At 36.9% G+C, this 14680-nt stretch overlaps 2 protein-coding genes across 8 annotated transcripts in view; both read left to right on the plus strand.

Moving 5' to 3' along the window:
* Positions 1 to 3222, plus strand: part of LOC138941726 (cyclic nucleotide-gated channel alpha-3-like) — a 121225-nt gene extending 118003 nt beyond the window's left edge. For 5 of the 6 annotated variants that reach the window (XM_070311593.1, XM_070311595.1, XM_070311594.1 and 2 more), the window contains 2 exons: positions 50 to 358; positions 2954 to 3222. In XM_070311593.1, coding sequence (XP_070167694.1) covers positions 50 to 358; positions 2954 to 3222 — 578 coding nt within the window. The remainder of the gene's footprint in view (positions 1 to 49; positions 359 to 2953) is intronic. The other variant, XM_070311598.1, reaches the window with a different exon arrangement.
* Positions 3213 to 12689, plus strand: LOC138941728 (uncharacterized). Of its 2 annotated transcripts, none has more exons than XM_070311601.1 (3): positions 3213 to 3302; positions 3618 to 4123; positions 4766 to 12689. In XM_070311601.1, the coding sequence occupies exons 1-3, from the start codon at positions 3232 to 3234 to the stop codon at positions 5263 to 5265; spliced, it is 1077 nt and encodes a 358-aa protein (XP_070167702.1). In that variant the 5' UTR covers positions 3213 to 3231; the 3' UTR covers positions 5266 to 12689. The 2 variants fall into 2 exon arrangements, with proteins under 2 accessions (XP_070167702.1, XP_070167703.1); XM_070311602.1 differs by having other exon boundaries at positions 3232 to 3302; positions 3621 to 4123.
* Positions 12690 to 14680: the final 1991 nt, after the last annotated feature.

The following is a 14680-nucleotide window of genomic DNA, read 5'->3' on the forward strand; positions in this document are numbered from 1 at the left end:
AGAATTAAGCGCTGTAAATTAAAATGAGATATATGGTGTGAATTTGCAGCTGCCATAGGCAGATGCCAGAGCACGCCCGGTTTGGTGGAGTCGCGGGGTCGCATTTCGTTGGAGGACATGTGGGTGTCGCCCCTCGACTACAAGACCCACGCGTATTCGACAGCCGCCTCGTTGTTTTCGCCGAGTCCGAGTCCGGTGACATCCAGGCGCGCCGTGCCAGACCTAGGGAGCATGGGCGACGCGAACGTTCCCCGAGGCGCGGAAAGCCCGATGAGCGCGGCCAGCAGCGGTCCCAGCAGCGAGGATCAGACGGCCAGGGCGCCGCAATCGGCCGCCACGCAACCCTCCACCCACTCCGGTGAGTTTCTTCCCTTCGTCCTGTCCTCGCGATGTATGCGCGACCTTATTTCCAAATATAACGTGGCTCTTTTCCAAAACTCCTATCCAGGTTCTCTTTCTCAAAAAGACCTCTGGCCATTCTGGGTGAACGGCGGGGATTTTTCTCATTTCCTCTATCTCTTTACGCGAGCAACATTCTTCTATGATATATCCGATATACGTGTATTTGTGTACCGTAAACCGTAACTTTAATCCTCTTATAGTCTTGCCAGCGACCAGGATGTAACTACTGGCGCTCTTACTCGTAAAAATCTATAGTTAAAGATAATTAATCTAAATTCTGATTATCGAAAACGAAAAATAACAATGTCACTTTATAATTATTAAATTGCATAATGTGAATATTGGAAAATGGAATGTTTATATACCTGTTGTAAAATTTAAAAAATGCTAATAAATAATAAGAAAAGTTTATAAGAACTAAGAGAAATAAGTGCCCTTTTTTTTTTTTTTTTTTTTTTTTTTTTTTTTTTTTTTTTTTAATGCTATAAATATTGAAGTGGATTCGACAAAATGGTATAGATAAAAATGCTGCAGATAATTCTATAGTCACTCTCGAATAATTATGTAAATTGTATTTATTTTCCGATCGCTGATAAAACACAACAGGAGAATGGCGGCGGAAAATTTATCCTATTATATTTAATATCTCGTAAATTTATTTTATCTGTGTGTATAAAGCGCGCGTGTGTGTGTCTGTTTCGCGTCGAATTTATTTTAGAAGCATCGTCGATCGCTATCTCTGGTGATTCTCTTGCGATAGTATCGCGTATGAGAGTGTATAAATCATTGCTGATAACGGCTGACGCTACGTTCGCGCAAACTGCTGACGCACAACCGTTAGTTTCTTATAGACTATAAGACTTGGCGCGAACATAGAGAGAATAGGAAGACCTTAGTTAGCCTCTCGCTTTCTAGTCATCAATATTTCACGTTCCATAAAAGCTTTTTTAGAAAAAGGCCGTGCAACGTCTGTACCATAAACTATCGATGTCGTTACGTTCGATTGAACGTTTCGTAATAAGTTCTATATCTTGAAACTATTCTCAGGATAAAAGACACTTTGAAACAAGGAAGGGGGGGAGGGGGGGGGGTCTAAGGAAGGTGTTTCTCCTGCAATATCGTAGAAATTATCGTATCATTCGTGGCATTTTATCATTATCTACACCGCGTTTGTTATCTCAATTCACCTATATCTCGATAGATTTAATCGTTCAATATTTGAATAAATTTTTAATAATTAATCGTGTGTATCTTCGGAAAAGACTTTATTCGTAAACGATTCGGAGTTGCATCCTGTACGCCGCCGATCGAATTAGAAACTCGCGGAAAGCTCGATCTCGATGCGAATCGAATCTAACCGGACGTGAACAACGCGGGCAAATTGTACCAACGATCAATGCTTTACAACGATGATGCTATATAAAATGGCGAAAAAAAAAAAGAGAGTTAATTCAGAAATATCGTGCGCGATATAATGAACGACGAGCAACGCTCGGCGCCACTCGTAAAATAGCGCCCGACCATTAACCCCGATAGATACGATAGGTAGTAACGATTTAACGTGTTTCTCTCGCCGACGTTTATATGTCGTTTGGGAAATAAAATCCCGCCTCTTGGCCCTGTGAAAATTCCATGGTAATGGAGCGTTTGCCGTTTACAGCGCATTTCGGTATAATTTTGCGAAACCGCGCGATTAAAGAGACGGATTTTGCTGTCGACGATAACAAGAAGCCGAAATACGAGTAATCGAAATCGAACCGATAGCAATTTAATCGGTGAAGTATCACGGCTCTTTTTTTCTCCTAAATATATGTAAAATGTGAACGATCATCCTGCGATTTTGGAGTGTTAAGCGAGATGATGAAAACGAATTCCTAATATCATCTCGCGATGTCAGCCTCTCCCTCTTTTCTCCTCTTCTCTCGAAATAGTAATTTCGTAAATTAATCAGCAATTTTTGCCGATGCTAATCCATACGATGTATCAGCTCTCGACGCTATATAACGGTTCATTTTATATGCGAATTCTATTATCGTGCGAGTTGCGAAAAAGAGATACTAATCGCGGGGATTAATCAGCATCAGCGAATCACAAAGATCCGAGCGATTCGCCTTCCTCGAGGATTCATCTCGCATTCACATACGCCGGCGCTGAATTCATGTTTGTTGCTCTTTATATTTCTCATTCTAACTCTCAACAATTGATAATTGCAACATACTTGTACCGTGGCAAGAACAGACTGTAGAGAAGACAAGAGTACATATATTACAGTACATAGAAAATATTAAATGTCTCGCATTGAAACGCGATCTTCATATTAGAAGACAGAGAATAAATCAACTGCCCAACCACAACGATCCTCCGCTAAATATTCATCCGCCCGTTTATATTTGCTTTTGTAATATTTATAAAATTATAATTAGCTATTACGTCGAATGACATAACTAATATATACATTTGTATTGACATGTAAGAATGGAAAATTAATATAATTTTGGAATAAACGTAAAGAAAATTTCTCTGTAACGACGATACGTTTTCCTTCTTATAGGCATGACCTGCAATAGTATGACTCAATTGGTGAGCGAGGGCACGATACCTCTGTTCGGCACGCACGAGTCTCTGCTGGCGGAGATTCAGCGTCTCCGCGAGCGTTTGAAATGTTTGGAGACCGAGAAGGCGGCAATGAGCGCCAAGCTGAATCAACAACAGTGGGAGGTCGAGCATCGGCTGGCCGAAATCGAGATGCAGATCTGCGGAACGAGCTCCACCTCGAGCGTCGAGGACAACAATGAGAGAAACCGAGAGAGCATTATTTAACGAGAAACAATGCCGCGAGAGCGCGGCAAGACCAAAGTCGAGCGGATACGTCACTATGTTGTTGAAGCGACCGATACTAGGTAAGGTTTGACGAAATCATTTTCTCTTAACGTTAATCGCAGTTATATTAATTTATAATCTATTTAGATGCGTTAATATTATATAATATATTTTGTATTGAAGAAACTTTTATGATTAAAATATTATAATATTAAAATATTAAAATACTATACCGCAGACTCTTTTATATATATATGGGTTAAAATGATATCTTTCGAACTATAAAAAGCTGATTTTTCATAGCCGATATAAGTGACTTTTGTTAATTTTGTCGAGCGTACGTAATATTAAATGTGGTGCGATTAAGCGTTGTGACGAATCGATCTGACTTTTAGTAGGTACGACGTCGACGATCAAGAGGAGCCGGACGACGCGAGAATCCTAAGCGACACAAAGTCGATCGGTAGCTTGAGCCAACATTTGTTTGAGAGCGACGAGGACGAGCATTACTACGGTACCTGCAACGGCTACGTCTCGCAACCCGGTAGCAAGTCGAATTTGCTGCTCTGCAGCGAATGCGAGCAGAAGACGCGTACCTGCACTTATCGACCACAAACACCTGGCTCGTATGCCGGTAGATACGTGGAGGAGCGTATGGATGATCGGCATCAGGAGCCAGGAACCTCTCGTGCCTACAGAAGCCCGGTGAAGCTGACCTCCCCGCGCTCCTCCTCCCACTATCCGTCAGATCAAGATCGCGGGGCACAAGTGTCGTCGCCCCGATCGCATCACTCGGAACAATCGGTCCCGGTAACGTCACCTCGATCCTACCGGACGCAGGAGCAGCAACGGCGCGGATGGACCGCTAGGGATACGGATGATCGAGGTGACGTCGACAGAGGCGAGTACCTCGATCAGTTCTGGTCCGAGGATTGAACAAGTTCGTTCGCTTTGCTTCATTAATTTCAATGGCTTTGGTGGTTTTTTATTTTTTTTTATTTTTTATAATTCGTCGTTTTCGCTATCTGATATAACGTCCTTGATTCTTCGCACTCGCATTTTTTGGGGGGATTTTTAAAGCTTGTATTCTTTCTTTCGTTAACGAAAATTTGATTAAATTTGTTTAACGATTAATTTAGACTTTAAAATCTTTATAATTCTCTTATCATATAATTTCTCTTTTCTTTATCGATATCTTTGAATATTCCGTTAAAAGAATCGATATTATCATATAATATAGTTATTTTATTTATTAGCAATTGCAACTTTACATCTACTCTCCTATTATATATTTATGTATCCTAATATATATTTATATATTTTCTTTTTCGCACGCACTCGATATATTACTCAGTTTTTCTATTACCTCTTACAATCGCACTTCTCGCACCGATAATTTCGCTGCTGCTTGCACTCGCATCTCTCGCTGACGTTTCACGCCATCTCCGAGGCGGCATCCGCTATCGGAGATAGCATCTCAAAGGACCGATGATTTTAGACGACGCGAGGCAATTATCTGGCTAATCCGTCAATTCGCTCACAGACCGCGACGAGAGCCCGATCTGCGAGCTCTGCCGAGGTAACGGCTACGTCGTCGTGCACTGCGAGCACTGCGACTTCTCCAGCGACGGCGACTTGATCTGCTTCCGCTGTCAAAGCGATGAGAGCTCGTCCAACGGTCAGATCTGTCCACGCTGCGAACGAGAGGCTGGAATCGCCTCAAGAATCGCCAGTGAATCTGGCGCAGCAACGGGCACGACGACGTCTTCCAGCGACGAGGGTAACAGCGGATATCCGGTGGACGCCGTGGTGAAGATCCAGGTGAACGATCGGACGATCGACGTCGACTCCGACGAGACCCCCGAGAGCGAGAGCTCGAGCAACCATCATCCCCAGCGGGGCATGATGGAAAGGCTCGATACCATCGTCGAGACGAAGGGCGACACTGCCAGCGAGAACGACGAGGAGAACGGCGGCGGCGTGAAGCTCAACGGTACGACTAGCGCCAGATATCTCAATTACATGATCGTGCTATTCCTGTAAATAGACAACGGATATATAAGGATAGATGCGAGCGGGCCGCGGCCCGTCACTTGTCGGGCTCAGGGTGAAATTGAAAAGACGATGCGATGGAATGGCAATTTTCTTAATTAACTGATCCCGCATTACAGTTTCTTGCAAATTATTAACTATCAACTGTAGCGAGTGAGACTAATTTTACTTAGAGTTCCAGCATTCTTTTCCAGCTGGATTATAAGTTTATGATTTCACTTTGACTCGGTCCAGCAATGTTGGATTTTCGACGCACCGCGATGGCGTACGCTATTCATCTATTCTATGTGTATCGATGGCGCAAACATGAGGGGGCCGCGGCGCGAGTCGCACTGTAAATAAACTGCCACGGAATATAATTGATCCGTACGTTATAGGACCGTATAGGTATTAATTAATAGATAGTTTATAATAGTCAAGACGGAGAGTCAAACGAGAGGAAGAAAGAGGAAGAGAGAAAGAGAGAGCGTGTAAATTACGTTCGACGCGCGTAATGTTGCCATGAGCTCCGTGATGCAACGGTCGACACGTTTCGATGCGCGACTCGTGGAGCGAGTTTGTGCAAAGATTATAGTTACTGTGCAAATTAATTATCAAGATTCGCTTCATCGCCAATAATAAAGATAATGTCTTGGTATATCCATAATTGAAATCGAAAATTCGTACGCTTCGTTCCGTAATATCAATTATAAGTTATTTCGAATGTAAGTGCAAACGAGTAAAAGCAAAACGAATATTGGAGATAGCTTTTTATTAATAATCCGTTAACAAAGTAACTTTGACGTTATTTGTTTTATTAGCAAGCTCTATGATTTTTCTTCAATGTAATAAAATTTAATTTGTTGAAATCGTTATTTCCATTAATTTCTAAGAACAATATCAGCTGTTGATCACATAAGTAATTACGATTCTTGCACAACTCTCTACTAACTCATGTTCGGGACCAACTAAAGTCATCACTTACATCAATGCTTCCGACTTTCGCTTCCACGTGCGATCATTTGTTGAATATCGCTTATTCATTTGGTCAACAAAGAGAGATTAAAACAGAACTGCGAGTAATCTTTCATTCCTCTACGATAATCAACGATCGTCGTCATCTTCGTGGACAGCGTTTTGTGAGACAGTCGTACCGAATATTTCATTTTCCCATAGCAAAGTGAAAGAAAGGAAGGAAAAAAGAACGCGTTTAAAGGCGATTTATACGAGCGCGCGGATCCATCGAAACATGAAAAATAAACAGAAAAAAGAAATGAAACGAGATCGTTCTCCTCGCACGGGACGTTTGTAAAACATACGCGGCAGCGGTTTTTTTAATATTTATAAATCATAGAGAGTAGCCTTTATTATATATGTGAACATTCTTTTTAACATTTATCGCAATTCCACGAGCATCCCTATATATCTGAAATTTTCGAAAATTAGATCAAAACCTATGTTAGGTCAAACATATGTTAGAGCGACAGAAATGAAGAACGCAAAGAATGAGGAAGAAATTCGATTCTTCCTTGCATTCTTGCGAAAGCGACGATTGAGACCGGTATAATTTTAAAAAAATATCAATCCGTTTTCACGAACGATAGAGGAAGGGATTATTTTAGCGTATTTTTCACAATTTTCACAACTTTGAAATAAAGACGAAATGGGATTCTTTAAAGTCTTTGCATAAAAGGCTATCAAAAGTAAAAAAATTCAAGAAGATTCAAAGCCATAAAGTATTATTGCTTTTAATATTAATAGAATTAAGAAAAAATAAAAAAATCGACCTCTTTTACGTTTCCGAGATTCCAAATTTGTTCATTAATTCGTCAAAATAAGCTTGATAAAGTTATACCGGTTAAACAATTTTTGGATTCGAAAAAGCAACGCGTGTAAATCTCGCGGGACTGGGCTCATGTCATCTGTATGATATTCACGCTGAATATAATGATTACCATGTAAGGGATTATCCTTAAGAGAAGTAACAGTAAATCCGGTAAACTGACCTCCCGCCGTGCTGCGAGGTCGCGGTAACCCGAAATTGTAAAGGGAAACAGTGGGGGGAAAAACATCGCGATGGATAGTTGAATTTAAAAGAAAACGTAGCGATTAAGTGCTCTTACTATGAACAAATAAAAACCTCACGAGGATCAAGCACGCGTTCGACGCGATTTCGAGTCACGCTGCTCGAGTTACGGCGCTCTCCGCGGCCGAGGGAGAACATTATTCTACTGCCACGTTGATTTAGAACACCTCTGTAAATTTGTTAGGGATTTGTAATGTTAGGACGACTTCGATAACTGTTGAGATACATTTATTCCCGTATATGCGGGTATGCGAGATCCCGAGGTAGACGAGAGATTCGACAAGGAGATTCGAGCCTCCCTGCCGGATATATCCAGGACGAACAATTTACAAAACGCTCGATGTCGAGATAAATCACTCGAGATAATGTATCGCGATAAAAGTGTTAAGAATTATATTTTTAAGTTAAACATCTTTGTGTTCAAAACTTTTGAAAGTCGCAATTTTGAGCGTTTCATGTTATATGTATAATATATTGAAAATGTGTTCTCAAAGACTAAAGTTCTCGAATAATTATCGAATGAGAATTATTCTCACTTTAAAGTTTGTCAGAGAGCTTTACATACGGGAGAGTATGTACTCTCGAGAAATAAAATTTTAAAGCACATTCAAAGCTTATAATTAGTTATGCATAACTCTAAAGAGAGAAAATATATTACAAAGAATTATTCTTCTCTTATTTATTCTTTTCTCTTTAATTATTTCTCTCTCTCTCTCTCTCTCTTTATCGAGAATTACTTTCAAATATCAAGAGCTTAAGAAAAGATAAGATATTTCGATTCTTACGTCGCGTCGTTTCTCGATATCGCGTGTAGTACGATTTTTGATGTGCGATTTTAGCGACAACGGAAAATCGATCGATAATAAAAATGAGAAAGAAGAGAATGAAAGAGGGAGGCTCGTTATGAAAGAATAAAAATGCGTTTAATCAGCCTTACTTAGACAATTATTACCTACATTATTATAAATTTATATGTATTTAACGTGGGTGATTTGCGTACGTACGTGTACATCGTACGTGTATCTTAATTACAATCCTTGACGGTATGTGCTGTGTATGTGGACAACGATAATCTACGAGCAACGTGTGATCGTAACACATGATCGTAGACATGATATGTATGCTGTATATATACAATACATAATTATTATTTGCTGTTCGGAAAATTTACTCGGAAGTATATATCTTGCGTTTAGAGAATTTCAACTCTCCATCCTTAGAATTCTAATTATCTTAACGTAATGATTATGTGTAAATAGTGTTATTAGTGCTGTATATTTTACGCTGTTTAACTGGCTGTGATATTTATATGTTGAAATTTTAATTGTATGATTAGCGGATAACCTATGTTGATTCTATTAAACATACAAATTACGTATATACGTTTTATTAATTCAGTCTAGCGGAATCGCGGAGATACCAGAGAGTATGCAGTTACTTATTAAAATATTTATCAAGTTTCCGAATTATCAACATTTTTTTTTCTAAGAATCTAGAAAGTTAATAAAGCAAGTTGGAGAAATAATAATAATAATTTATACTGCATACTGTGTTGCAGATATACGCGACGATGATGATAACTTGCCATAATTTTATTGTCATATCTATTACATTATTATCATCATTATTATTAATATTATTATTAATATTATTAACATTGGAGAAGTGTGCAAATATTTATAAAATATACTTTTGAATTGTTAAATTTATAATTACAAATTAACGCGAGATTTAAATGTCATAATCTGAAAAGCGTGTCTGATTTGATCGATTTACCAGCGACTGCGATAGTCACGCGTTGCTCTAAGTTTAACTGACTTGCTAAGGAAAATGTAAAATAACTTCGGAAATAGCGAGATATTTATTACCGTTCGGTATTACACGAATTTATGCGATCGATATCAATTATCTCTCTCAATGATCATTCGGATCGTCTCTATTATAATAACAGTTTTGCATGATTATTTGCGCGTGATATTAAGTTTATTGAAATATTTATCGGTGTTACATACGAGCAACGTAAATATGTACAGAGAAGAATGTCATCTCAAAGATTTACATTCTTTGTAACGTCTGAGATTCATTACGAAGTTTGAGATTCGTAACGAATACTCGTTAGTGATTGACCACTCGACTTTCATCGTGCACTTAATCGTCTCTTTCCTCTCAATTCGAGTGTACGTTCCATTGCCTAATTACATTTAAAGATCAAACATTACATTCCAACACATCCGCGCGACTTTAATGACAGTGAATGCTGTGCAGTTCACTGAACCCTCTCTTAGGGAAGGAAATCATATCGATCATAAACAAAAGTTTCACGTAATGTTTCGATGATTAAGAATCGCGATGCATGCGTTGTTTGTAAACTTTTTATAAAGCCAAATTTACAAGTTTGCATATATTTAAATAGACATTATGTAGTTCGACAACAAAATTTTTCATGTATATAATTGCTACGTGGAAAGTATCGATAAAAATTTGGATCGTTTTGTGGATTTTGTCTTTTCAGCCAATTTAAAATATATATATATTGATACAGTACCAAGTTTTTTTGTAATAGCTTCTTCAAGTTGCACACACGTATAATATCAATGTACAATTATATACTATTAGATAATAATATAGGAAACATACAAATATACCGAAACACATTGCGCGTATTCTATGTGCGAAAAATATATACTTTTTTTAACACAAAAATAATTTTAAAATAAATATAGAAACGAGCGTGATTGTATATCGCGCTCGTCCATTAGAACAAAGCCGATTATATCCGCAATAAACTCCACGAAATGATCTAGAAACGATAGTAATCGGTTTATCTTTAATATATATTGCTATTGCGCATGCAGTGGAATTCTGAATACTTAATACGATTACGCTATTTCATATCGGATAACGGAAATATGTGTAGAAATATATTATAGATATTTACAAGCATAAATTTCTAAAAATATAATATAAAAATTTCTTTGTTTCTCATATCTTTTAAAATTTTTGTTTTCAGAAAAAGGAATACGAACAAACAAAATTCGAAATACAAAATTAAGCATTGTGCACTATAAAGGGCATTAAAACATCGCTGTGATGTTTGAGATTTCGTAATGAAATACGCATATTAAATTTGGAAAAATTGTTGAATAGTACAGAATACGAATAATATTAAATGAGTCATGTTGAAAATTACATCTATAATGTGATTCGTGATTCGCGCGAAAGAAAGATTATTCTCTAAGAAACACGATAGACTCAAAGATATTTAATCTCTTTTCAGATCAAAAGTATATAAAAAGATTAGTTTATATATCACAGAGAGATATGTACGAGGAAAACAACGAATCTCTCGTTTTTCCCAAGTTGCATAATTTTATGTGTAATCGATCTCAAATCTGCATCATCAAATAATAATATTATAATATTTATTATTTTCGACTTTGATATTGCTCTAAATGTATGAGAGACGGTTCAAGATAATTATTCATTATAATTTAGCCGAGTAATATGCATGTATAATTTTTATTTATGCGAAAGTTCTGAACATTTCCGAATCACACGATGAATACTTTGTTAAAAACAGTCATAAAACTTGACAGTTTGACGGATCTTTCAATAAACCGAACAATACACAAGTTCAAAAGGCATTTATTAATTATATGTGAAGAAATTAAAAAAATATTAGAGAATCATCTTAACATCATTCAAATAGTATTTACGTACATTACATCATTCAACAGCATATTGCTTGAGAAGAATGAAACAATTTTCATCTCTACGTAAATTAACATTTTTTTGTCCTCGAATGCCACGTGGTCAATATCTATAGGTAACTCATAGTTATATCATAATTTTTATCTGAATCACTTTCGAGAGAGAAACTTTCAAAGCGCATTTTTCATTTTGCCGATCTTGATCATACGTCACATGGCGTTTAACACATTGAATGATCTATCTGATATCTATATAAATGAAACAGAGGGAGAAGGACGAGTCTCTCGATAAGATTCTTAATGAATGGTTATACTCAGGAATAAAGTTATAATATAATAAAACAGTTGCGATATTAAATATTAACATTTAACGAACGACATTTTGTAAATATGAATATAACATACATAAATTATAATTATATAGATACGCGCGCGCGGCGCGACAATTATATGTATAAAAGAGAAATATGTACAGGGCGATTTGGAATAAGTATATTTCAGCGTCATCACGATGACCTTTTTCGATAAAACATGATAAAAAAGAAAATTAATTGCCAAGAGATTGCTATTATATTCTCCAATGCTATTTCATTTGAAAGTATCTTTTAAATAATTATTTTTCTGTGTAAAACATGTCGATACACACGATGAGTCTGAATCACTCTGTACAATTTTACGATCGCCCCAATATGAGATGATAAGCCTGATAGAAACGCGTACGTGGAAAAAAAATGTATATTTGCGTGAAAGGAAAAAAAAAATAGAATGCGTGGGTGTATGAGTGCGAATAAAACGACTATGTAGACATGTATGTACGACATGAAAGCGAAGATTCGCTTCTATTAACGGAAAACTGACCAAAATGTCGATGACAGGGGAAAGGGTAAAAGAAATGCCGCGATACGTGTTGACGATCATTTATGTCGAAAGGTAAATAACACCAAAAAATAAAAAAAAGATAAAAAAAACAGAGAAAGAGAAAAAGACAAGAAGGAGGCAGGGAAAAAATTCGTTAAGAAACATCACACGGCAAGCTGCGTTTGCGAGCGCAATTAGCAATTAACGCTTTGATTGCTGATTTTGTACGTCAACTGACTTTCATCGTAATGTAGAAATGTACATTTGCGGTGAAGAATAAAATAACGATCGGCAATCAAAGTATTAAGACTCGTCGATTAAAGGCGCTATAAATGTCGATGAATTCGGTTCATCATCGAATGCCGTGGACACGCGAAAGGAAGTTGTGTTATTTCATCTCGAAAGGATGGAGAAATGCGATAACTGGTCGATGAGAGAGAGAGAGACTTGTCCTTCCGTGATTACGACTGATCAAAGATCCGACTTGCCGGGATTCTGACGGTCTCGAGCTCTTGGATTAAAAACGAGATGCCAACCGGGGCAAGATATTGCCGATCCTCGAGAATATGACAGTCGGGCATCCCGGCGCGTTGCGCACGTGCGTGATTGTACACACGCATTTTTGTCCATTTCTACACGTATATCTGTTCTCTCCTACGACGATATAGAAGGTTATTTTTAAATTTTCGAAACTCTTAGCTGTGCCGCAAGCCCGCGTGCGAGTGTCTGTACGATCGGATGTCAGTAGGAATCCTGAAATATAAATAGACGATTGAGAAGAGGATGATCGTACACGGACTTTTCTTTCATACGATCGACGATTCTTATCTCCCCCTCAATTCCCATGCACAGCATCCGGCCGGATATTAAGTTTTATTTATTCACAAAATATTTTTTCTCATAAAAAAAAGTATATTTTGTTCTAAAAAAGATAATAATGAAAAATCTAATTAATCACGAAAATATATTTCTCAACATATGATAAAAGTCCTACTTGGTCTTTACAGATTCTTTTTTAGCAGTTTTAATAATTCTCGCGAGATACAATAAATTGATAACACTAAAAGGATAAATGAACGGCGATATAATACGAAATCTCGATGATTAAATTGCGACATTTATTAATACGATTACATAATTCTTTGAATCGCCAGCAGTACGTAAAATCATTGGTATCCGGTTTCTTCTGGTAGATGAACAAAGGGCACGGACTGGGTTCGAGCTGACCCTTCTTGTTCGCTTGTATAGCAATCTCAAAGAACAGAAATCAATACAATCTGGGTTGCAGTCAGAATACGATCAATACAAAGTTTCGAGAAAAGTTGGAAAGTAACTTCCTTCCAGTTAGATCGTATCTATCAAAAATCAACATTTTCGCCATTGAAACCGTATGTAAAATTTGGCGTAACATCGTGATTACATCACACTGATGCGATTTACAAAAATATTCTGCAAGAATCAGCATTATTAATACATTGCTAAATTAGCGCTGTCAAAGCAGAAATTAATGTCAAAATTAATGAGCTAGCTCGTAAAGCGTTTTGGCGAAAATTCACACCTAAAAAAAAAAAAAAATGATTTACCTTCAGATTTGGATCTGAATAAATTCCGCGTGCCATGATTATGACTCTGAATCAATAAAATTCATCAACATTTCAGAAGTCAACAGATATCAATTCGTATAATAAATTAGAAACTAAAGAGCAATGGCATTCCAGAGTGATAAATACAAATGTAAAGTTAACATGCTTACGTTTATAGGCTCGTGAAAATCGCACAATTTTTTTGCAATTGTAAAAGTTTCCCAAGAATTTTTGACAATTATTTTTAAAAATCGAATCGCTACAGCTAGAAACTAAATTGAAAAGAATCTGATGATATGTTTTACATTTTTATATAAGAGACATTTTGAAAATAGTATATTAATTTCAAACAAGTGTTTTCGTTATCATCTGATTTAATTAAAACATAGACTTCTTTATATTATACTTAGGCTGCTAACACGGCTATGTATCATATGGTGACATGTGAAATAAGGGCAGCCATTTACAATTGGACAGATTGGAAGTGTATGTATAAGTAAATGTAAGAATCTAATTGTAAATGTGTGTATTAACTCAATCTATATATATATATATATTCTGTCCGATTGTAAATGACTGCCCTGGCTTTTCACTTGTCACATCACTGTGACAAGTCTATGTCTGTGAATTAAAATTAGGTAGGTAAATTCATATTGTAACGGCGAGAGATACAGAACTGTAACGAATACCGTTAATGCCCCAAGCGTGTAATCTCCTTTCTTTACCTTTCACCATTCATCTCGATGACCGAATTATCGATCGCGTTGATATCTCGTAAATAGAGCGAACATGAATATCTTGCGAGGGGTATATATCTTTTCATTATTTTATTCAAAGATTCGATATGAAATTCAACATTGAAGTGTAACTCCTTTTCCGAGATAGAACTAATTAATTGAAGATCAACCGCGCGATTACGATAAACAAAAATTTGTAAAATACAAGTGTAAAATATTAATATTATTAAAATATAGCGAAGCAATCTTACGTTACTGTATTGATAAACGTTCTAAGAAATTTATTTCGTAACGTTTATGCTTCTTTTCATGTTCTATCAATGTAAAACTTTCGAATGTAAGAAAGATATTCCATAAAAAAAATTCTATAGAATCTCAGCTTTTGTTATAGGTTTCACTTTTCTATTATGCCTCGTTATCGTACAATTCGCTTCGCGTATTTGAAAACGAATG

The sequence above is a fragment of the Polyergus mexicanus genome, unplaced genomic scaffold, assembly GCF_030449975.1.
Source record: "Polyergus mexicanus isolate NDT 795.1 unplaced genomic scaffold, iyPolMexi1.0 SCAF_20, whole genome shotgun sequence".
NCBI classification, from domain to species: Eukaryota; Metazoa; Arthropoda; class Insecta; order Hymenoptera; family Formicidae; genus Polyergus; species Polyergus mexicanus.

Coding starts and splice junctions, on each gene's coding strand:
- LOC138941728 (XM_070311601.1), top strand. CDS start 3,232: ATGCCGCGAGAGCGCGGCAAGACCAAAGTCGAGCGGATACGTCACTAT. Junction 3,303..3,617: donor GTTGAAGCGACCGATACTAG/GTAAGGTTTGAC, acceptor TCTGACTTTTAG/TAGGTACGACGTCGACGATC. Junction 4,124..4,765: donor TCGAGGTGACGTCGACAGAG/GCGAGTACCTCG, acceptor ATTCGCTCACAG/ACCGCGACGAGAGCCCGATC.